Genomic DNA, 18729 nt, shown 5'->3' with positions numbered 1-18729 from the left:
CGACGAGCTGGACGCGCTGCGCGCCAAGAAGAGTGCCTGGGACCGGGACCGTGCGCGCCTCGAGCGCCAGAAGAAGGAGCTGGAGCGGCAGCTCAAGGACGCCAAGCACACGCTCGCGGGCTTCTCGCAGGCCATCGAGCAGCTGGAGATCAAGATGCAGCGCAAGGACGCGGAGGTGCAGACCCGGAGCCTCGAGCTCGAGCACGAGCTGCGCGACAAGACGCAGGAGTGCGAGCAGCTCGAGCAGGACAAGGCGGCGATGCAGCAGCAGCTGCAGAACCTCCAGACCGCCAGCGACGAGAACTCCAGACTGCGCGCAGAGCTGCAGGCGCTGCTGCACAACAGCGCAGGACGCAGTTTCAGCGAATGGCCCAGCAGCTCCCGGTTCTCGTCGGAGATCAACAGCATTAGCGAGAAGCTGAGCCGCCTAGAGGATGACAAGCGGAGACAGGACGCGCAGATCCAGGAGCTGCAGCAGAAGCTCGCGGCGTCGGCGGTCGAGGTGTCGGCGGCTCAGCTCGAGATCGAGCGCAAGAATAGCGAGATCAAGGAGATGCAGCTGAAGCTGGACAACTCGACCAACATGCTGACGCTCCGAGAGCAGTTGCTGGCATCGGACGACAGCTCGAGAAAAGAGATCGAGGCGCAACGCCAGGAGCTGATGACGCTGGTGGCGACGCTGCAACGCGAAAAGGGAGACCTTCAGAACGAGATCTCCAGCCTACACAGGGATCAAGCAGCTACCAAGGCTGAGCTGCAGACCGCAAAGTCCCGCCTGTCCACGAAAGATCACACGGTGCTGGTGTCGACGTTGCGCACAGAAGTGGCGTCTGTTAAAGAGCGACTTCGCAGCGAGTTCATTCACGAAAAGGACAACTTGAAAGCCGAAACGCAGTCGTTGAAACAGGAGATCACGTTGCTGCGGGGACGCTTGGCGGAGAAAGATCTCGCTGCCCGGGGGCTCGAAAGCGAAATCGTGCGTAGTGATGAGAAGCAGAGGCAAGCAGAGTACGACATCCGACAGTTGCGCGAGCAGATTCACCGACTGGAAACGGAGTTAGAGCAATCCAGAACAAAGTACCAGCAGCTTCAGCAGTGCCGGACGTCGCTCGCGGAACAGCTTGACTTTGGGTTTAAGGAGCTGCTCCATGACGAAGAGAGTGCGGCGTCTGCTCACGAAGAACTGGAGAAGCTGCGGGGTGAACTTGGACGTATTAAAAAGGAGAATGCTGCTCTGGAAGCCGACCTGCACACAATGACGGGGGATCTGGAGCGCGCCGACCGTCTCAACCGAGATTCTGTTACTCGTCAGAACGAGAAGAACGATGAACTGTACCGCCAACTCATGGAGAAGGAGGAGAAAATTTTGTCTCTAAAGAACGCTGAGCGCCAGGTGGCATTGCTACAGCAAGAAAAGGAGTCGTGGGAGGGCAACGTCACCGACATCCGCTTGCGCTGTGAAAGCCGAGTGGAATCGGAAGTTCGGAAAGCCGATGGACTTCGCTCGCGGATTGAGCAGCTGGAGCAGGATAAGCTGTCCCTGAAGCAGCAGATCGATGCTCTCGAAGATGAAGGAGCCAAGTGGAACGAGAAGATGCACATTTCCGAAATCTCACTGCGCCAGAAAGAGCAAGAGCTGGAGGAGCTTCGGCGCGATTTCTCTCGGGTTGAAGCCGAGCTGGCTGCCGCTTCCCAGTCCGTTGAAAGTGGGCGCCAAGAGATCTCAAGCCGTGAGCAGAAGCTGCTGAAGGAGCGAAAGAAGATGGAGCGTGAAATGATCCAGCTGGTTAATCGCATTGAAAGCGCGGGCCAGCGCAACTTCGAACTCGGCGAGAAGGTCATTTCTCTCGCCAAGCAGTCCAAGGTGGATCAAACCGAACTCGTGGCCTTGAGCTCACAGGTAAAGTGCTACAAGGATCAGGTCAAGACCCTGGAGTCCCAACTCGGGCAGATCCACCGTCGCAGTGGTCAAGACTCCGACACTGTTCGTGATCTCCAGCGTAAACTAAGTGACGTCACTTGTCTGAAGGAGAGCTACCAAGTGGAAATCAACAAGCTGCGTCAAATGCTGGAGCACGTACAGAGCGACTACAGCGTGGCAAAGCAGCAACGCGACGAGGCCGTGAAGCGCGTGCGCGTCCTCGTGCAGTGCCGCGACGACATGAAGGCGACAGTCGAGGATCATACAGCAGAGCTGGTTGAGGAGATCGAGGCGCTACAGCACCAAATGGACAACGAACGCAAACGCTGTGCAGTCCTGCTGGCGAACGAGAAGACGCTACTGCGCGATATCCAGGAGCGCAACACTGCCATCACGAAGCTGCAGCGCACGCTTTCGACGCTTCACAAGCAGGTCGATGATCGATCGGCCAGTGATCGGTCTAGCAGTTCAACTCCTACCAGGCGGAGGCGGTCTCATAGCAGTGGCACTAGCAGTCCAGTGAGCAGCAGTCCGACATCCACAGTCCCCACGTCCAGTTCGCTTTCACCACATCGCCACCATCGCCGACACTCTCATCAGCAGCAGGCACAACAACCGCAGCAGCAGCAACGGCTCCAGTCGAGCTCGGTGTCGAGTAACGCATCCAGCATGACACCGGCGAAGGAGATGGAGCACCTGCTGAGCAACCTGGAGCGCATCTCGGACTTCTCGGCGCAGGTGCAGCAGCTCCACCCGTAAGTTATTGTAAATGATAGTCATTCGTACAAGCACTTGCTGATGAAACTTGTAACAACGAGCGAGTGCATGAGGGTCTCCGATCTTGCAAAGGCTGAAGTTGACGTTGTCGCTTCGCGTTAGTCGAGCGTCCAATTGTGCCGCTGACGTCGCCGCTTGTCTCCGACGATCCTGCGAGCGCAAGTCCAGTCGTGCGCTCGATGAAGCTGTGGGCCACGGCTGTCTTGCTGCTCGAGCGCGCACCTTGCTCAGCTCCAGGACGCAACGAGAACCGGTTCATTGGCATCAGCTTGGACCGGCATTTCGGAGCAATGTAGCAGCAGCCAATCGCTCGCGTCGAGATCTCCGCTCGGTGTCGCACACGCTCACGTGCGCACGTGCTGGTATAGAGATCTAGCAAGCGAATCGAGTCGAAATTATGAGCTGCGGGGGCCTCCGAGAATGTCAGGAGCGCGCGCTGCAGCTAGAGTAGCAGCGCCATTGGCGCTCGCCATCGCCGCCGCCGCAAGAATTGCTGCTGGTGGCGGATCACTTGAAGTGGGTCGTTGGCCACGTCACTCGGGATTTTTTTCGCTCGTCGTAGTATGGCGTGTGTAACGGTCGTCGCGCATACAAAACCCAAGCGTAAATTGTGTTTGGTTTGTGTAGTAAACAGCAATACAGTTTTCAAGTGTATATTATGTACGTTTTGTGTACCCAGTGGTTTTTCGTAGCCTGAGGAGCCTGAGTTGTTCCGTCACAATTGGATCGGCGTCCAGAGGCAGCAGCAGCGGCAGTAGACGACGGCGAGCACCATGAGCGACGAGCACGCGGGCGACGCGCCCGACTGGATGCAGGAGCAGGCGGCCGAGTACCAGGACCTGGTGGGCAGCTTCGTGGAGTCCGTGGTGGACTCGGACACGGACGAGATCCTCGAGTACCAGCTCATCTGGGAGGGCGGCGACCTGGGCGTGGCGCTCACGACGCTCGAGGGCGAGGACGGCGGCGTGGCCGTGAGCCGCGTCACGGGCAAGGGCTTCCCCTTCGGCATCAAGAACGTCGGGCCCGGAGACCTGCTGCTCTCCATCAACATGAAGGACACGACCAAGATGACGCTGGACGACGTCGTGGCCTACCTGCAGGTGTGCGACCTGCCGGCCACGCTGCGCTTCAAGAAGCTCTCGCCTGTCACCGACAGCGCGCCGGTCTCGGTGCCCAGGAAGAGCACGTACGTCATCACGAGCGCCAACCAGGGCCCGACGAGCCCCATGGGCTCCTCCGCCCCTCCGTCGTACCCCCGCGGCTCTCAGAGGGGCTCCACCAAGTACACGCCGCCTCCTCCTGCGGCGCCGGGGCACCCGGACCGCTCCTCCATGCCCGTGCACAAGACGCCGTCGGACTTTCCAGAGCCGCCCGCGCCGCCTCAGCGCCAGAGCGCCAAGGTGCCGGCCACCAAGACGATGATGGACTCGCCGCCGAAGCCAGCGCCGAAGCCTGCTCCCGAGCCGGTTGTGTTTGCTGATGAACCTGCGTATGAGGAGGAGCACCACACTGCGTCCAAGCTCAGCTCTCCACACAAGTCGCACAAGCAGCCCGTTTCGCCGCGCGAATCTGCACCGGAAGAGAAGCTCCGTGAACTGGACGGCCTGGTGCTCACGTCAGGTGTGAATGACCTGGGCTTTGAAGACTCGGAGGACGAGTCTGTGCGCGCTTCTCGTGAGTCGCGGGACTCCTGGCGTGAGGAGAGCTTTGACGTCGACGCCAACCACGATGATGACGGCTGGAAGATCGACGAAGAGGAGAAGGAAGACGTCCACGAGAAGAAGGACAAGCGCAGCAAGGCCAAGGAGAAGTTCCAGCGGGACAAGAGCGGCTCGACGGTGGCGATGCTCGGTCATTTCTCGGTGGAAACGAACGCGGACGCCGTGCCGATCTTGCCCGATGCGGAAGAAGCTACGGGCATCGCTGCGGTCGATAACGTGAGCGATTTCACCCCGATTGACCATCCTGCGGGCCCGCACACCAGCAGCCAGATGCGCCAGTCCGACGTTTCCGCAGGCTCGATGGTGTCTTCGCTCAACTCTTCCATGAACAGCACCGATGCGCCTCGGCCGTCGGTGCGCGTGACGATGGACAGCACGGCTCCGATTATGAAGAGTCACCCGATCGGCACGCTACACGAGATGTGTGCGAAGGGCAACCTGCGCGGCGTGGTGCAGCACCTGCGTGTGGACGGCCCCGAGGCGCTGTTGAACCGCGAGCCGAACCACGGCCAGACGGGCTTGCACCTGGCTGTCAAGAGCGGCAAGGTGCCGCTGGTGAAGGTGATTCTGGAGCAGTTCAAGCCGGTGGAGGATATCATCAACGTCGAGGACGACAAGGGCAACACGGCGCTGCACTTCGCCGCCACCAAGACGCCGACCATGGTGCACTTGCTGCTGGAAAACGGCGCGAGCGCCAACGTCAAGAACAACCGCAAGTTCACACCGCTGATCATCTCGGTGATCACGTCGAAGGATGACGGAGTGATCATCCCGCGCATGCTGCTCAAGTTCGGTGCCAACCCCAACGACATGCACGACAGTCAGACTGTGATTCACACGGCCATCGGCACCGGGCGCTTGAACATCGCTGGCGCGCTGGTGCGGGCTGGCGCCAAGATGGACGTGGAGGACGCAGAGGGCAAGAGCGTGTTCGAGAAACTGCCCCGCAAGGACCTGCGCCTGCTGATCTCTCACATCTACTTCCCGCCCACGTACATCACGCGCAAGGAGCGGTCCGAGTGCATGCTGTGCCACCAAAAGTTCAAATTCGGCCACCGCGAGTATAACTGCACGCACTGCGGACGCCTCTGCTGCGCCGAGTGCTCCGCGCTGCACGTCGAGATGGTCAAGTTCCCCATGGGTTTCCCCGGCCGTACACGCCGAGGCGCCGCGAACCGCGACAAGAAGCGCGTGTGCAAGACCTGCTACAACGTGTTCAAGGAGCGCAGCAACGAGCCGGAGAAGAGCGACATGAGCAAGTTCATCAACCGCGTTATCAACATCGAGTGGGACGAGGTGAACCCGGAGAAGCTGCTGAAGGTGGAGGAGCCTGGCCGTCGCGGCGAAAAGTGAGGAGACGACGTAGAAAGCAGCCCAAGCGACGGACGAAGTGGTTGATAGACGACGCCGTACAAAACAAATCGATAATCTTTGTGATTTTGTTTTTGCTGATCTTGGTCTTGCCAGCGGATACTTTCGCTCAACTGGTCGACAGTTGCACGGCACCCGAATTTTCACCTCACCCGCTGCATGTACACTGTACACGGTGCAGTACACATGCAGCGTGGAGACCACAGCGATGGAGCGATGGAGCTGCGGTGAGCTAGGGGCGGCAGCAGCAGGTAGCTTTTCTACCCGATCGGGTTTGCTGAACACGCCCGATGGAACTTGAAGTGTGGGTTTGCACAATGCAGCACCGAAAATGGACGTTAAGCAACATTCGTGTTCTGCTCGCGCGGCTGCTGCCTTCTGGCAATCTCGTGTGCTAGGTGGTGGTATCTGTGGCAAGACAGCGAAAATCGGCTAGGCTTATTCAAACTGCACACAATACAGCACACAAAATCAACTGCAGCATCAGAGAATGCGCAGAGCTTACGCGATACCTGCACTATTCAAAGTGTTTACAACTTTGTACAGTGCCTGCAACCGGTGAGTTAGCAGTCGCTGACGTCTGTGTAGTCGCTGATGTAGTCGCTCATTTTCGAGGAAGCTCCAAAACCCGCATATTTGAGTTTCAAATTCACAAAACCCGCATAACGCGTCGAGCGCGCCGCTTATCCCTAGGAATCAGATGCCGGTATGCGGGTTTTGTGGAAGTATGCAGGTTTTGTGGATTTGAAACTCAAATATGCGGGTTTTGGAGTTTCCTCCTCATTTTCACCGGAACTCGTCCAAAGTCTGGCAAACCAAAGAGGTTTGGATTTCCAAGCAACCATTTGTACAGTTGGATCGAACGAACATTAGTAACTGCCCATTTGGAGTCCGAGTGCCATATTCGTACTTATGTGGATCTAGAATGTGGTAAATCGATCGACAACCGCAATCACATCTAGTACGGAAGCTCACTGCTTACAGTTACAGATGACCACGGAAAAATACGCCAGCACTGACCACTATCCTCCATAGTAAACAGGTAGCTACCAAAAAATACGCCAGTTGAGCTGATTGGTCAAAAGTGAGGTCTTAATCCTAGAGAAAGGTCAATAATGTAGAAAAAAAAGGAAGTTACGGTCGTGACAAAGAAAAGGTGGAGTGTATTGGTATTGTTGTGGCTACAAGAATTCCAGAGCTTCAAGGAAGCGCCTTTTCAAAACTCTCAACTACAATGTCCTCATCAAGGCTTCCAGGCTATGATAGTGCGCTCGATAATATCAAGGCACTTTTCTTTTGCCGTTTTGGGGTTTTTGCGGTAAGCCCATGTACTGCGCAGGGCCGACTTCAGCGGGCCCATCACGTTTACGTCGAGGGGCTGGCAAGTGGACGTGGTGTTCGCTGGCAACGGGTCCACCACAGCGAACACTTTCCATGCCATGCTTCGCGGTGCTCTCCGTGCCAGTAATTTTTTGTAGTAATGGTTGGTAAGACATACGAGCTCGTGTTCGTCTGATTGGCTAAAATACAAACATTGTTTTGTATCGGATCAGAAGTCGGGACTTGTCGCATGGCGTATTTTTTGGTGGAGCGTATTTTTCCATCGTTATCTGTAGGTGAAAGCTCTCGAGCTTCTACGCATCGAGGTCTTATATTCTTGCTCAGTATAATAAGCAGCGTCTTCCATGCTGCCGTCGAAGGAGCTGCGCAGCTTTCGTCAAAATGGTACCTGCGGGACCAAACATGTGGCAGATGCCACAAATGCCCCGCTAACCCGAGCCCGAAAGTCGGAGCCGAGACAGATGGGTGAGGACTCATCGCAGCTGATGACTCGGAGCACCGGCATGACGCTCGACGCGCGCGGCGGCGACACAGCCACCGTTGTGCGCTCGCTCGCTCGCGTGCTTTCGCGCCAGCACCAACGCTTGGCTGCTGCTGGTTTCCTCTGCTGTCAGCGCGAGTGATTTTTGCTGTTTCGCAGAGGCGGAAAAGAGTTCGGTGCGCTGCTCGGCTGGCCTTTGTCGCCGGCTAAGACGAAGAATAAGCCTTGACAATCAAGTGCTTTTTTTCCGAGATCGGATGATGGTGTCGCAGCGCTGCGACCGACTACCGACCGTAGCGCATCTTCGTGACCGCGCTGCACTGCGAGGCAGCATGCAAGCACGCACTATGATGCCATTGCTCGCTCACTTTAGCGCTTCGACTGCCTGTATGGCCAACGGTAATGCTCGTCTCGGCCAGCGGGGAGCTCTGGGTCTGGCCGGCGACGGACGGCATAGGGAGGAATGGAGCGCAGTCGAGCGCAGCGCGCACGCGGAAAAGCCGGTCTTCCGATGGGCATTTTTGGCCAATGGGAGCACCGCAGTCTCTTTGCCGCAACTGACCCCCTCCGCGGTTCGACTGTGCGAGTCAGTTCTGGTTTTGAGGCGAGCGGAGACGACCGACGTGCGCTCCTCTTCACTCCTCGCAGCGGCGACCGAACGTGAGTGTCCTGGCCTGCAGGCAAGGAAGCGACAGCGCATGACTGGCTGGCAGGATGAAGCTCCTGCTGCCGCTAGGAGGACGCATCTGCTGACGCTGTTCACTCTGTTTGTTGTCTCAGTCACGCGGGACTTTCATTATAATAAGCGCTCGGCTGCATAGACGAGCGACCGACGTTGCAGTGCTGCCAACGACCCCGTACTCGCTTGCTCCACCGTTGCCCCATTGCCCCATTGGCCATGGCGCCCAACACCAACAGCAGCGCGGACGTGTGCGTCGAGGACGCGCGCAGCAGCCTCTCGCTCGACAGCTACGACGTCGGCGCCATCATGAGCCCGCGCGCCACCGGCAAGCACGACCCGGAGGACGTCGTCATCTTCTTCGACTGGGGTAAGCGGCCGCCGCTGTTTGTCTTCCTACTTGTTGCTGCTGCTGCTGGTTCTCACTGCGCTGCCTTCTTCTCTCTCGCCTCAGACGACACGCTCATGGCGTCGTCTGCCATCGCCAAGCTGGGCCTCTGCCCCAAGTACATTAATGAGGAGCCGGACATCCCCGACGAGGTGCAGGCCGAGCTCAAGGAGCTCGAGGAGTCCGTCGTGCAGCTGCTGGAGACGGCGCTCTCCTACGGCCGCGTGGTTATCGTGACGGCCGCCGAGACCGGCTGGGTCGAGCTGTCGGCGTCGCTCTTCATGCCGCGGCTCGTGCCGTTCTTCAACACGCGCATCAAGGTCATTTCTGCGCGCTCCACATACGAGTACCTGTACCCGGACTGCCCGCGACGGTGGAAGATTGAGGCGTTTAACAACGAGGTGTTCCCCGTATGGGAGTCGTACGGCGAAGAGAACTCGGCGGGCATCCCGCGGCACGTCATCTCTCTGGGTGACGGCCCGACGGAGCGCGAGGCGCTGATCAACGTCAAGATGCAGGCCATGGACGCGTGCCACGGCAAGTCCATGAAGTTCATCGCGTACCCGAAGATCAGCGAGCTGCAGCTGGAGGTGGAGCTTATCCTCGCCAACATGGAGCATCTGTGCACTCACGAAGGAGACCTCGACCTGCAAATCACGTGGGAGATGCTTAACGGAGGCGCATAATCGCCCAGAGCGCGCAGTTGAAGACGTGGTTGCAGTGTTGTGTCTTGCGCGCGATGCCGATGGCGTTGTCGAGTTACCGAGGAGTGTGCCGGGACGCGATGCGTGCTGGATGGCCGGTGCTGCTGCTGCTTGAACAATGTGGATAGATGTAAAGTATGACCGCGGGCCAAAAGACGTTTTTGGGAGGGCCCGACATTGAACAAGTGCCAAGAATCAGCCAAAGGTGATGACGATCGTGAACCAAGCTCACCAGCAGCGCGACCACGCAGCCAGCGAAGTGCAAGCAGATGAACGGAGGAGAGGGGAACCCGAGGAAGCGAAGGAGAAGACGATCTGGATGCGACGCTGACGGCGACCGGACTTCCACAAGATGACTGCCGCTATGCCAGCTACAACGGGAAGCACAGCGCCACTGCCACTTACTACCATTACTATCACCACTACGTACGTACATACCTATGCCCAAAGAAACCCAAGAAATAACTTATAGATAAAAACATGTACTTTGTTGTCGAGTCTGCAAAAGTTCTGCCTCCCATTGTAGTTGCTGCAACCGATAGAGCTAGTCCGCGTAGAAGCCAAACACCACGCACGTCGCCCAAATGTGTTGCTGCAATGCAATGATAAGTCAGTCAAACTCATGTAAGTTGGTCCTACTACTGCAATGGCGCGCAAACCAGTCAAGCAGGACGCACGCTGTTGAACACGGCCGAGGCGTGGTTGTCGTGGTCGTTGTCCCAGAGGCAGCGCGAGGTGATGCGGACGTCCTGCAGTCGCTGCTGGCCGATGAAAGACTGCACGACGATTTTGTAGCGCGGGAAGTTGCACTCGGCGTGGATGCGAGCCTTGACGGCGTCCGCGATGGCGGTGCTCCAGCCCTTGCAGTCGCTCTCGTCGAACTCCTTGCCCTCCAGCTCCTTGGCCATGCACTCGGAGATGATGTTGCACACCTTTTTGCGCCGGAAGCTGGCATTCGACAGACAACCGTCAGCAGAGCGGCTCGTTACATTCACGAGACTAGCAGCAGGCGTCGCACCGTTCGTCCTCAGTGGGGGCCATGATGTAAGTGGGCATAACCACCTTGATCACCTGGTTGGCCCGGCCGGGCGTCATCTCCGTGTCCGTCATTGTCTGCCTAGCGATTCCAATCTACGCCTGTAAATGCAAAGATCCGCGATTGCGACTCCTCAAGATCAACAGCCGGAAAACTAAACTTGGGGGGAATCGGAATGCCCTCAATGCCCCGAGTTCGCGCGGCAGAACTGATACCTTCAAACCCGCTGCACCAAGATCAAGATGCATGAGCAAGAACCCAAGCAGGAAGATGGAAAACAAGATGACCGGTTTCCATCGGACTTGCAGCATCGACGACCTGTTGATTTCGCTTCAATGCTGCCTGCCATTATGCGTGTACTAGTTCGGTGTCCACCCTATCCATCGCTTGCCTGCCGTAGTGCCGCCCCCTGCTCATTCATTGCGCTTCAAGATCCGAAGTATCCAACCATCCTGCACAGACGACCGCATGACGACTGTACCAACTCCGAGACAAGCAAGACGAGCGAACTCAAGCGAACGCGCCTAACAACACGGCGACGGACTTGACTGGTAATTAATTGCTGCTGTTTAGGGGCTGCTTCCACACCGTTCCCATCCCGAGGCTGCTAAAAAGTCGTCACGTTCTAGTTGCTGCTCGCGACGGCCGCCACCATGGCAGCGTGGGTGTCGACGCCGATCTGGGCGTTGAGCTTCTCCTCCGATCCCTCGGGGGCCGAGGCCAGCTGCGCCTGGTACTTGGTGAGGCCAGCCTGCGCCGCCTCCGGGTCGATGTCCTCCACCTTGACAAGCTCCACGCACGCGATGTCCGTGACCGAGTTGGCGTGCGTCAGCGCGAAGCCGCCGGCCGTGAAGAAGCTCTGCACGTCCTTCTCGCGCTCCACGTGCACCTTGATGACGCCGGGCTTGAGCTGCGCCAGCACGGGCGTGTGGCCCGCGGTCACGCCGTACTCTCCGATCACACCGGGGATCTGCACGAGGTCCACCTCCGCGTTCTTGTAGAAGGCCTGGTAGGGCGTCGTCAGGTTCAGCGTCACCTTGGTGGCCGTGGCGGCGGCCTGGTCGGCGGCGGCGGCCGACAGGCGCGACGACGTGTGCAGCGCGCGGGCAGCGAAGCGGCTCGTAGCAGACAGCATCCTGGTAGGTCTCTCTGGCTTTGGGGCTCCAAGCGTGAGGGGGCTTTAACAAGTGTGCGGCGAGGGGCGAGCGCGGATTCGCGCGATGTGATTCGCCCACAGATCCGTAATTACCCAAAAAGTTCTTACGGTAAAAACACCGCCGGACTTGAAAAAGATAACCTTCAGTAATTCAGTACTTAGTAGTTCATAATATAAAATATCATTCAGTAGATAACGAGTCTCCTATCGCTATACATTGTATATGCGGAGACGATAAATTCATCAATGTACATGTTCAAATCGACACTTCTGAAAAATTGTAATCCTGCTTTGCAAGACTTGTATTATAGACACTCCAACAACAACAAAAAGCTCGTATGCGCAGTATTAATAATTTGGCGAAAGGATCGTGTAAGTCGAAGATAGCTCTGTATATCTACCATTGAATGCTTCGTGTGAGCTGCAACAGTACCAACAATGGTAATGTGAAGTGCATTTTACTAAACACACTAATTTAAATTATTGGTTCAACTACACTACCAAAATATGTTATCAGTCGATAACATTACTCGTTGCAGCTCCATATGTACTGATATAGCTTCAATATTTTCAGTAGCTGTAGACTAATACGATCCTTGACTCGCTGTCTTCTCAATTTTGCATGGTCACTTTACTGGCCGACGAGGACTACAAGAGCAGAGCAGCGTGTAAGATCAAGAGGGTCATTTTGCGTTAATAGTCTCCTGATGCTTTTGCGTGACTACTCGATGGAATGCTAGCTAGATATTACAACTATATACAAGATGGGCCTGGGTTTCTGACGTGGTTGGGGGCGACACGGACCGCGTCCGCTCGATCTCCGCGGCGGAGAAGCCCCGCCTGCTCTCGCGCCGTCTGCAATCTCCACTCGAACAGCTTCAACTACTTGCGGCATCAAGCCACCGACCGAGAGCAGGCGTGGAAGCTCAACACGTATAGAAGAAAAAGACAAAGGAAGAGGCGCCCGCCTGCAACAACATCAGCCAGGCTCTCGGCGCCCCTCGCCGTCATCCATCCACGAGAGCTGCAGCCGATTTGCTTATTTCTTCTTGTGGTGCGAGCCGTTGGCCGAGTGGTCCTGCTGGGACTCACGCAGCGCCTCGGCCTTGGCGATCATGGCGTCACGGTCGAACGAGGCCTTCGGGTGCTTGCTCGTGTAGTGCTGCTCGTAAGACTTGATGTCGGGCGACGCGCTCTGTTGGACGGCAACAAGACAGAGGTCAGTAGGTATTCTTGTAGCTGCTGCTAGTGCTGCTTTATTTCGTTGTAGACGGGCGTACCATGCAGATATCGCACGTGAAGTTGAGCTTGGCGACGCCGCGGGTGGAGGCGCCGGCCTTGCCTCCACCCTTGTTCACCTGCTTCTGGCGGCGCTCAAGGTCCGCGGCCGTGTGCTTTTTGAACTTGGCCTTGCCGCCCATGCTGCTGCTACTCGGATTGCTGCTGGCTTCTCGCTGTCCTGGACTTCTTCTTGAGCAATGAGCCGTCCGGCTGCTAGGCTTATCGATTCCTGGCGGTAAAGAATGGAGGACAAGGACCGCACACGTCTCATACTCGGGACCGGTCCGGACCGCGCAGACCGCCTGTGAGCATACTTTGGGCAAGATAAAATTGAACTGATGTGGGCCACGCCAAAACGACGCCATCATTTCGGGGTCAGATCTTGAAGAGGTGCGGGCTAGATGCTGGTCATCGACGCGTCCGCGCTCAACACTGCCATACTGCAGCCAGCGGCCAGCTACAGCAGTCAAACACTGTTCTAGCTGTAGTCGTCGATAGCGGCAGCGATAGCCATGTTGATTCCAGAAGTCGCGACGGTGTGAATCGGTCTGTTGACCGTGGACGTAGTGTTGCGGGCCGCAACTTGCGGCGGTACTCTGATTGTCATCTCTGTCGGTCTTGTACTTGGACTGTTCGGCAAATTGGCCTCAAGGACGGATTGGCAGTTTATCGGTGGGCATAAGCGTCGAGATCGGTGAACTCGCAGTGAGCTTGCTCTTTTGAGTGGGGCCAGAGTGTTTGAATTCTGCTGTGCAGGCTGCTTACTTGAGTTCCTGCGCGTTGGTGCTCGTTCGAGTCTCGAAGACGGCACAAACACCGCTTCTCCTAAAGCCAATCATCAAATACTTCTGCGCTTGCGACGGATAACTTTGATCGCCAATAGCCAGGCTGGAATCTCGAGGAAAACTGGCAGAGTCCATACATCGTGCGAAGGGCTCGCTTCAAGGATTCCGTCACTCGCTCCGACGGGAATTCCTGGTAGTACAGCAGTCTGCTGCGCTAAACGCAATGTGCCGAGCGAATTCCCCCGCTGCGCCAGCGGCGACCTTGAAGTTGCCTTGCACTTCAACCAGGCCGAGCCTGCAGCATCGAGCGCTGCGTCATGTCTGACACTTCCCCATCGTCTTAGCAAAGTCTCTCTCAGCCACGGCATCTCGCTCGCTTCCCCCCGCTCCAGCCAGCAGTGCGGGGCCACGGCCTGGTACCATAATCGACGGGTTTGGTCGAGCGCGGTCATTGGCCGAAAGTGCGCCGTTAAACGTTGAGTACGCAAGGTCACAGGTTGAACCTCATCGTCGACTCCATCGCTGGCTGCTCCCTCATTACCGAACGCGCCGCGTCGAGCTCAGCTAGCGAAAGCCCCGCCCAGCCCCTCTCCCCTCCCACCCACACCCGCCCGCCATCGCCATGCCCAAGATCGTTCCTGGCAGCGACGGCACGCCGCTCAACGTGCTCGAGTACGAGGAGTACGCCAAGGAGTACCTGCCCAAGAACGCCTTCGACTACTACGCGTCGGGCGCGGACGACATGGTGACGCTGCAGGAGAACCGCGAGGCCTTCAAGCGGCTGGTGCTGCACCCGCGCGTGCTGCGCGACGTGTCCAACATGGACACGAGCACGACGCTGCTGGGGCATCGTGTGAGTTCCCCCGTGTGCGTGGCGCCCTCGGCCATGCACCGCATGGCGCACCCGGACGGGGAGATCGCCAGCAGTTCGGCCACCGCCAAGGCAGACGCGTGCTACATCCTCAGCACCATCTCCACCACGAGCCTCGAGGACGTGGCCGTCGCTAACAGCCAGGCCAACCCCAACGCGCTGCGCTGGTACCAGCTCTACGTCTTCAAGGACCGCGAGATCACGCGCGGCCTCGTCAAGCGCGCCGAGAAGGCCGGCTACAAGGCCATCGTGCTGACCGTGGACACGCCCATGCTGGGCCACCGCGAGCCGGACGTGCGCAACCGCTTCAGCCTGCCCAGCCACCTCACCATGGCCAACTTTGCCGCGGTGGGCGGCGAGCACGAGCACGGCGTGAACAGCCTCAAGGACTCGGGCCTGGCCCACTACGTGAGCGAACTCTTCGACCTGACGCTCAACTGGAACGACGTCAAGTGGCTCAAGAGCATCACCAAGCTGCCCGTGGTCGTCAAGGGCGTGCTCAGCCCCGAGGACGCCAAGATCGCCGTTGATATGGGCTGCGAGGGCATCCTCGTGTCCAACCACGGCGCACGCCAGCTCGACGGCGTGGCCGCGACCATCGACGCGCTGCCCGCGATCGTCCAGGCTGTGGACGGCCGCGCGGAGGTCTACCTGGACGGCGGCGTGCGTCGCGGCACGGACGTGTTCAAGGCCCTGGCGCTTGGAGCTCGCGCCGTGTTCCTCGGCCGCCCCGTTCTGTTCGGCCTGGCCCACAGTGTACGCTGTTGTTTATTGTCTGTCGTTGCAGTGCTGAGCCTGTGTGTCTAACTAACGGTGGTTGTTTTGTGTTGAACAGGGCGAGGCCGGGGTGTCCAACGTCCTCCGCATCCTGAACGACGAGTTGAGGCACGCCATGCTCTTCTCCGGTACCGCTAAGCTGGCCGACATTGGGTACGTGAGAGCCTAGGTTCTTGCCCTGTTGTCCTGCTCATCAAGCTCACGGTACTATTGTTGTTTGGTGCTATCTATGCAGCCCTGCGTACGTGCGTCGCGGTGTGCCCCCGCTTCCATCGTCGCTGTAAGAAGTGTGTGTTCTCAACTGCTCCTCGCTGGCGCTGGTTGCTCGCTCTGTCGATACAATACTCAAACTCATCCCTGCTACGTGGGCATGGCCTTACAACGGTATAACAACTCGTTCAACTTTGTCGTTACCCCCTTTGCCCAAGAAGAATACTGAATGCACTGTGATTCACTAACAAAGCAAGTATCGCGACTTCGTCTTTCATAGAGACGATGGGAGTGGAGGAAGTCCACGACGGACGTACTCAGGCCTTCAACAGGCAAAGTCAGCGCCACAGCTCCATGTCGAGAACCAAAAGTCAACCAAACGTACCCGATGTCAGCGAGGGAGGCGGTCCCAGAGAACAGCATCGCGTGCTTCAGCTCGTCGTTCAGAATGCGAAGGACGCTCGACACTCCTGCTTCACCCTGTTGTCACGAGCCAAACACATGAGTTGGACACCAATACAGAGAAACTCGTCAACTTGTCCACGTACGCTGTGGGCTAGGCCGAACAGAACGGGTCGGCCTACAAACACAGCACGAGCTCCGAGCGCCAGAGCCTGCACGATACAAGGACCATCAGCATTCGCGCGCCCATGAGTAATACCGAAGCTGAATCTCACCTTAAACACATCAGTGCCTCGACGAACGCCGCCATCCATGTACACTTCAGCTCGGTCGTCCACAGCTCGGACGATTGCAGGCAGTGCGTCGATCGTCGCCGCCACTCCGTCCAGCTGCCGAGCGCCATGGTTGGACACCAAGATTCCTTCACAGCCGCTCTCCACCGCCATCACTGCGTCCTCTGGCGTGAGAATGCCCTTGGCCACGATGGGGAGCTTCGTGATACTCTTGAGCCACTTGACGTCCTGCCAGCTCAGCGTCTGGTCGTACAGGTCGCTCACGTAGTCCGCGTAGTCCGTCGTGGCGTTCTGCGGCCCGAAGTTGGCCATCGTGAGGTGGCCGGGGATGCTGAAGTGGTTGCGCACGTCCGCTTCCCGGTTCCCCAGCACGGGCGCGTCCACCGTCAGCACGATGGCCTTGTAGCCGGCCTCCTCGGCCCGACGCACGAGTCCGAGCGTGATCGCGCGGTCCTTGAAGACGTAGAGCTGGAACCACCTGAGCGCGTTGGGGTTGGCCTTGCTGCTGGCCGCCGCCACGTCCTCCAGCGTCGTCGTGGACATGGTGCTCAGCACGAAGCACGTGTCCGCCTTGGCGGTGGCCGAACTGCTGGCGATCTCCCCGTCCGGGTGCGCCAACCTGTGGGTGGACGAGGGCGCCACGCACACGGGGGAACTCACATTATGCCCCAGCAGCGTCGTGCTCGTGTTCATGTTGGACACGTCGCGCAGCACGCGCGGGTGCAGCACCAGCCGCTTGAAGGCCTCGCGGTTCTCCTGGAGCGTCTCCATCGAGTCCGAGCCCGACGCGAAGTAGTCCATCGAGGCCTTGGGCAGGTACTCCCTCGCATACTCCTCGAACTCCAGCACGTTCAGCGGCGTGGCGTCGCTCCCAGGCACGATCTTGACCATGATGACAATGGCGGTGAAGGTGTTGATTGGGTTCTGAGCCCCCCCCCTCAAAATCTTCAACTTCAACCACACGCCAAGTCTCACTTGTACTGGGCTCAACAACCACACCTATTGGGCTCAATATAATGCTGCAGACCACTTGGCGTTCGTGAGGATTTTCTCATTCAGTCGTGTTCATGTTAACAAGCAAGGGGGTTCATTTGTTTTTTTCCTTACAACGTCTCCTACTGCGTGGGAGGCGGCTGCGACTCGGTCGTGTCTGCTTGGGCCGGAGGGGTGTCCTCCTCCTGCTTGCCTTCAGACGCCATCGTCGTGGACGAGGTGGTGGTGGTCGTCGTCACCGTCGTGGTCTTGGTCGTCTGGTCCTCGCTGGTCTTCGCCACCTTCTGCACGGAAGACGCGCCCTCGACCGCGCCAGTCAGCGGCCGCTTCGTCAGAGCGCTTGCAGCTGCACCAGTGAGCGCGGTAGGGGCCGTGTCACCGCCAGCAGCGAAGCGCGCGAGTCGCTGGCTGCGGCGCAAGGCCTCAGGGGGCGCGCGCTCTCCAGCCAGCGACAGGTGCGGCGGGTGCTGGGCGCCAGGGGACGGCGGCGAAGGCACTGGCAGCGAGATGCCAGGCTTGCCGAACACGAGGCCGCCCGATCCGCCAGATCCGAACGCACCGAAGCCCGTGCCGACAGCAAGCTTGAACGGTCCGCTACTCTCTGACGTCTTGGTTTCTGTCTCGGTTGATGCCGCTGCAGGCTTGGCTTCAGCAGCGTCGGCAGGCGGAGCAGGAGCCTTCGTGGGGGTGAAGCGAGCTGCACCGCCTACCTGCTTCTTGATTGACCGCAGCGCAAACAGCCGCAGCTTCTCCTCAGCCGTCATGCCCGACTCGCCATCAGCGGCACCTTCCGTCGACTCCTTTGCCTGTGCTGGAGCCGGCGCTGCAGGCAGTGGCGGTGCAGGTGCAGGTGCAGCAGGAGGCGCCGCCTGAACTGGAGTGGGAGCCGCAGGCTTCGAGGTCGAAACAATCATCGAAGACGTCGCCGCAGTCGCTGCAGGCGTAGAATCCGTCGTGGTCGTCGTTGTAGTCACCGTCGTGGCCACCGTGCTTGTTGACGAGATAAGCGGAGGCGACGGGGCCGCTGGAGCGGCAGGAGTGGCTGAGAAGGCAGCGAACACGGGCTTCGCCACAACAGGCTTCGCTTCGGACACAACAGTGCTTGCCTGTTGTGCCACCGGTTCAGTCTTGGCTACCGGCTTCGGGGATGAAAACAACGGAGTCGGAGGTGTGACTGCCTTGGCCGGCGGAGTGGCACTTGTAGTAGTAGGAGGCGCCTGCGGAGGTGACGCGGGTGGGGAAGGTACCGGCGTCTTCTCATGCGCCACCACCGCAGGCTGAGCGGGAGCAGCAGCAGCGTGGTCCTTGAGCTCACTGTTCTCCTTCTTCAAGCTCTTCAGTCCAGACATTAGACGAGCGTTGAAGTCCTTCAGCTGCGTACTCTTCTTGGTCTCGAGCTCCAGCTGGGCCTTCAGCGTCTGGCGCTCCTTTTCCCATGACGCGGTCGCACCGCTGGCTGCAGCAACACTGTCCTGCTTAGCCGCTTCGCAAGCCGCCAACTTTGTTTCCACGGCAGACTTTTCAGCCGTCACAGCGGTGATT

The 18729-nt window shown here is 58.5% G+C and overlaps 8 protein-coding genes across 8 annotated transcripts; 3 read left to right on the top strand and 5 right to left on the bottom strand.

Moving 5' to 3' along the window:
• Positions 1-1221: 1221 nt before the first annotated feature.
• PHYSODRAFT_356063 (hypothetical protein) lies at positions 1222-1737 on the top strand (the record flags this gene model as incomplete). The annotated part of the gene is made up of 1 exon (XM_009539062.1): positions 1222-1737. A coding segment is annotated over exon 1 (480 nt), but the record flags the coding sequence as incomplete, so codon positions are not given.
• A 5296-nt stretch (positions 1738-7033) lies between these two features.
• PHYSODRAFT_529201 (hypothetical protein) lies at positions 7034-7231 on the bottom strand (the record flags this gene model as incomplete). The annotated part of the gene is made up of 1 exon (XM_009539061.1): positions 7034-7231. The coding sequence occupies one exon, from the start codon at positions 7229-7231 to the stop codon at positions 7034-7036; it is 198 nt and encodes a 65-aa protein (XP_009537356.1).
• Positions 7232-8217: 986 nt separating this feature from the next.
• On the top strand, positions 8218-9655 carry PHYSODRAFT_356062 (hypothetical protein). Its single transcript, XM_009539060.1, has 3 exons — positions 8218-8272; positions 8393-8661; positions 8746-9655. The coding sequence occupies exons 2-3, from the start codon at positions 8511-8513 to the stop codon at positions 9363-9365; spliced, it is 771 nt and encodes a 256-aa protein (XP_009537355.1). The 5' UTR covers positions 8218-8272; positions 8393-8510; the 3' UTR covers positions 9366-9655.
• Positions 9656-9927: 272 nt separating this feature from the next.
• PHYSODRAFT_250103 (hypothetical protein) lies at positions 9928-10493 on the bottom strand (the record flags this gene model as incomplete). Its single annotated transcript, XM_009539059.1, has 3 exons — positions 9928-9975; positions 10061-10331; positions 10402-10493. The coding sequence occupies 3 exons, from the start codon at positions 10491-10493 to the stop codon at positions 9928-9930; spliced, it is 411 nt and encodes a 136-aa protein (XP_009537354.1).
• A 376-nt stretch (positions 10494-10869) lies between these two features.
• PHYSODRAFT_288955 (hypothetical protein) lies at positions 10870-11588 on the bottom strand. The gene has a single exon (XM_009539058.1). The coding sequence runs from the start codon at positions 11552-11554 to the stop codon at positions 11045-11047; it is 510 nt and encodes a 169-aa protein (XP_009537353.1). The 5' UTR covers positions 11555-11588; the 3' UTR covers positions 10870-11044.
• A 1026-nt stretch (positions 11589-12614) lies between these two features.
• Positions 12615-12996, bottom strand: PHYSODRAFT_527958 (hypothetical protein; the record flags this gene model as incomplete). The annotated part of the gene is made up of 2 exons (XM_009539057.1): positions 12615-12807; positions 12848-12996. The coding sequence occupies 2 exons, from the start codon at positions 12994-12996 to the stop codon at positions 12615-12617; spliced, it is 342 nt and encodes a 113-aa protein (XP_009537352.1).
• Positions 12997-14263: 1267 nt separating this feature from the next.
• PHYSODRAFT_348294 (hypothetical protein) lies at positions 14264-15573 on the top strand (the record flags this gene model as incomplete). Its single annotated transcript, XM_009539056.1, has 3 exons — positions 14264-15268; positions 15348-15442; positions 15525-15573. The coding sequence occupies 3 exons, from the start codon at positions 14264-14266 to the stop codon at positions 15571-15573; spliced, it is 1149 nt and encodes a 382-aa protein (XP_009537351.1).
• Positions 15574-15942: 369 nt separating this feature from the next.
• Positions 15943-17085, bottom strand: PHYSODRAFT_528753 (hypothetical protein; the record flags this gene model as incomplete). Its single annotated transcript, XM_009539055.1, has 2 exons — positions 15943-16113; positions 16177-17085. 2 exons carry the CDS (start codon positions 17083-17085, stop codon positions 15943-15945), a joined length of 1080 nt encoding a protein of 359 aa, XP_009537350.1.
• Positions 17086-18729: the final 1644 nt, after the last annotated feature.

Source organism: Phytophthora sojae (assembly GCF_000149755.1).
Source record: "Phytophthora sojae unplaced genomic scaffold PHYSOscaffold_12, whole genome shotgun sequence".
NCBI classification, from domain to species: Eukaryota; Oomycota; class Peronosporomycetes; order Peronosporales; family Peronosporaceae; genus Phytophthora; species Phytophthora sojae.
Note: the sequence above shows the minus strand (reverse complement) of the source record. Positions and strands in the feature narration are given on the sequence as shown.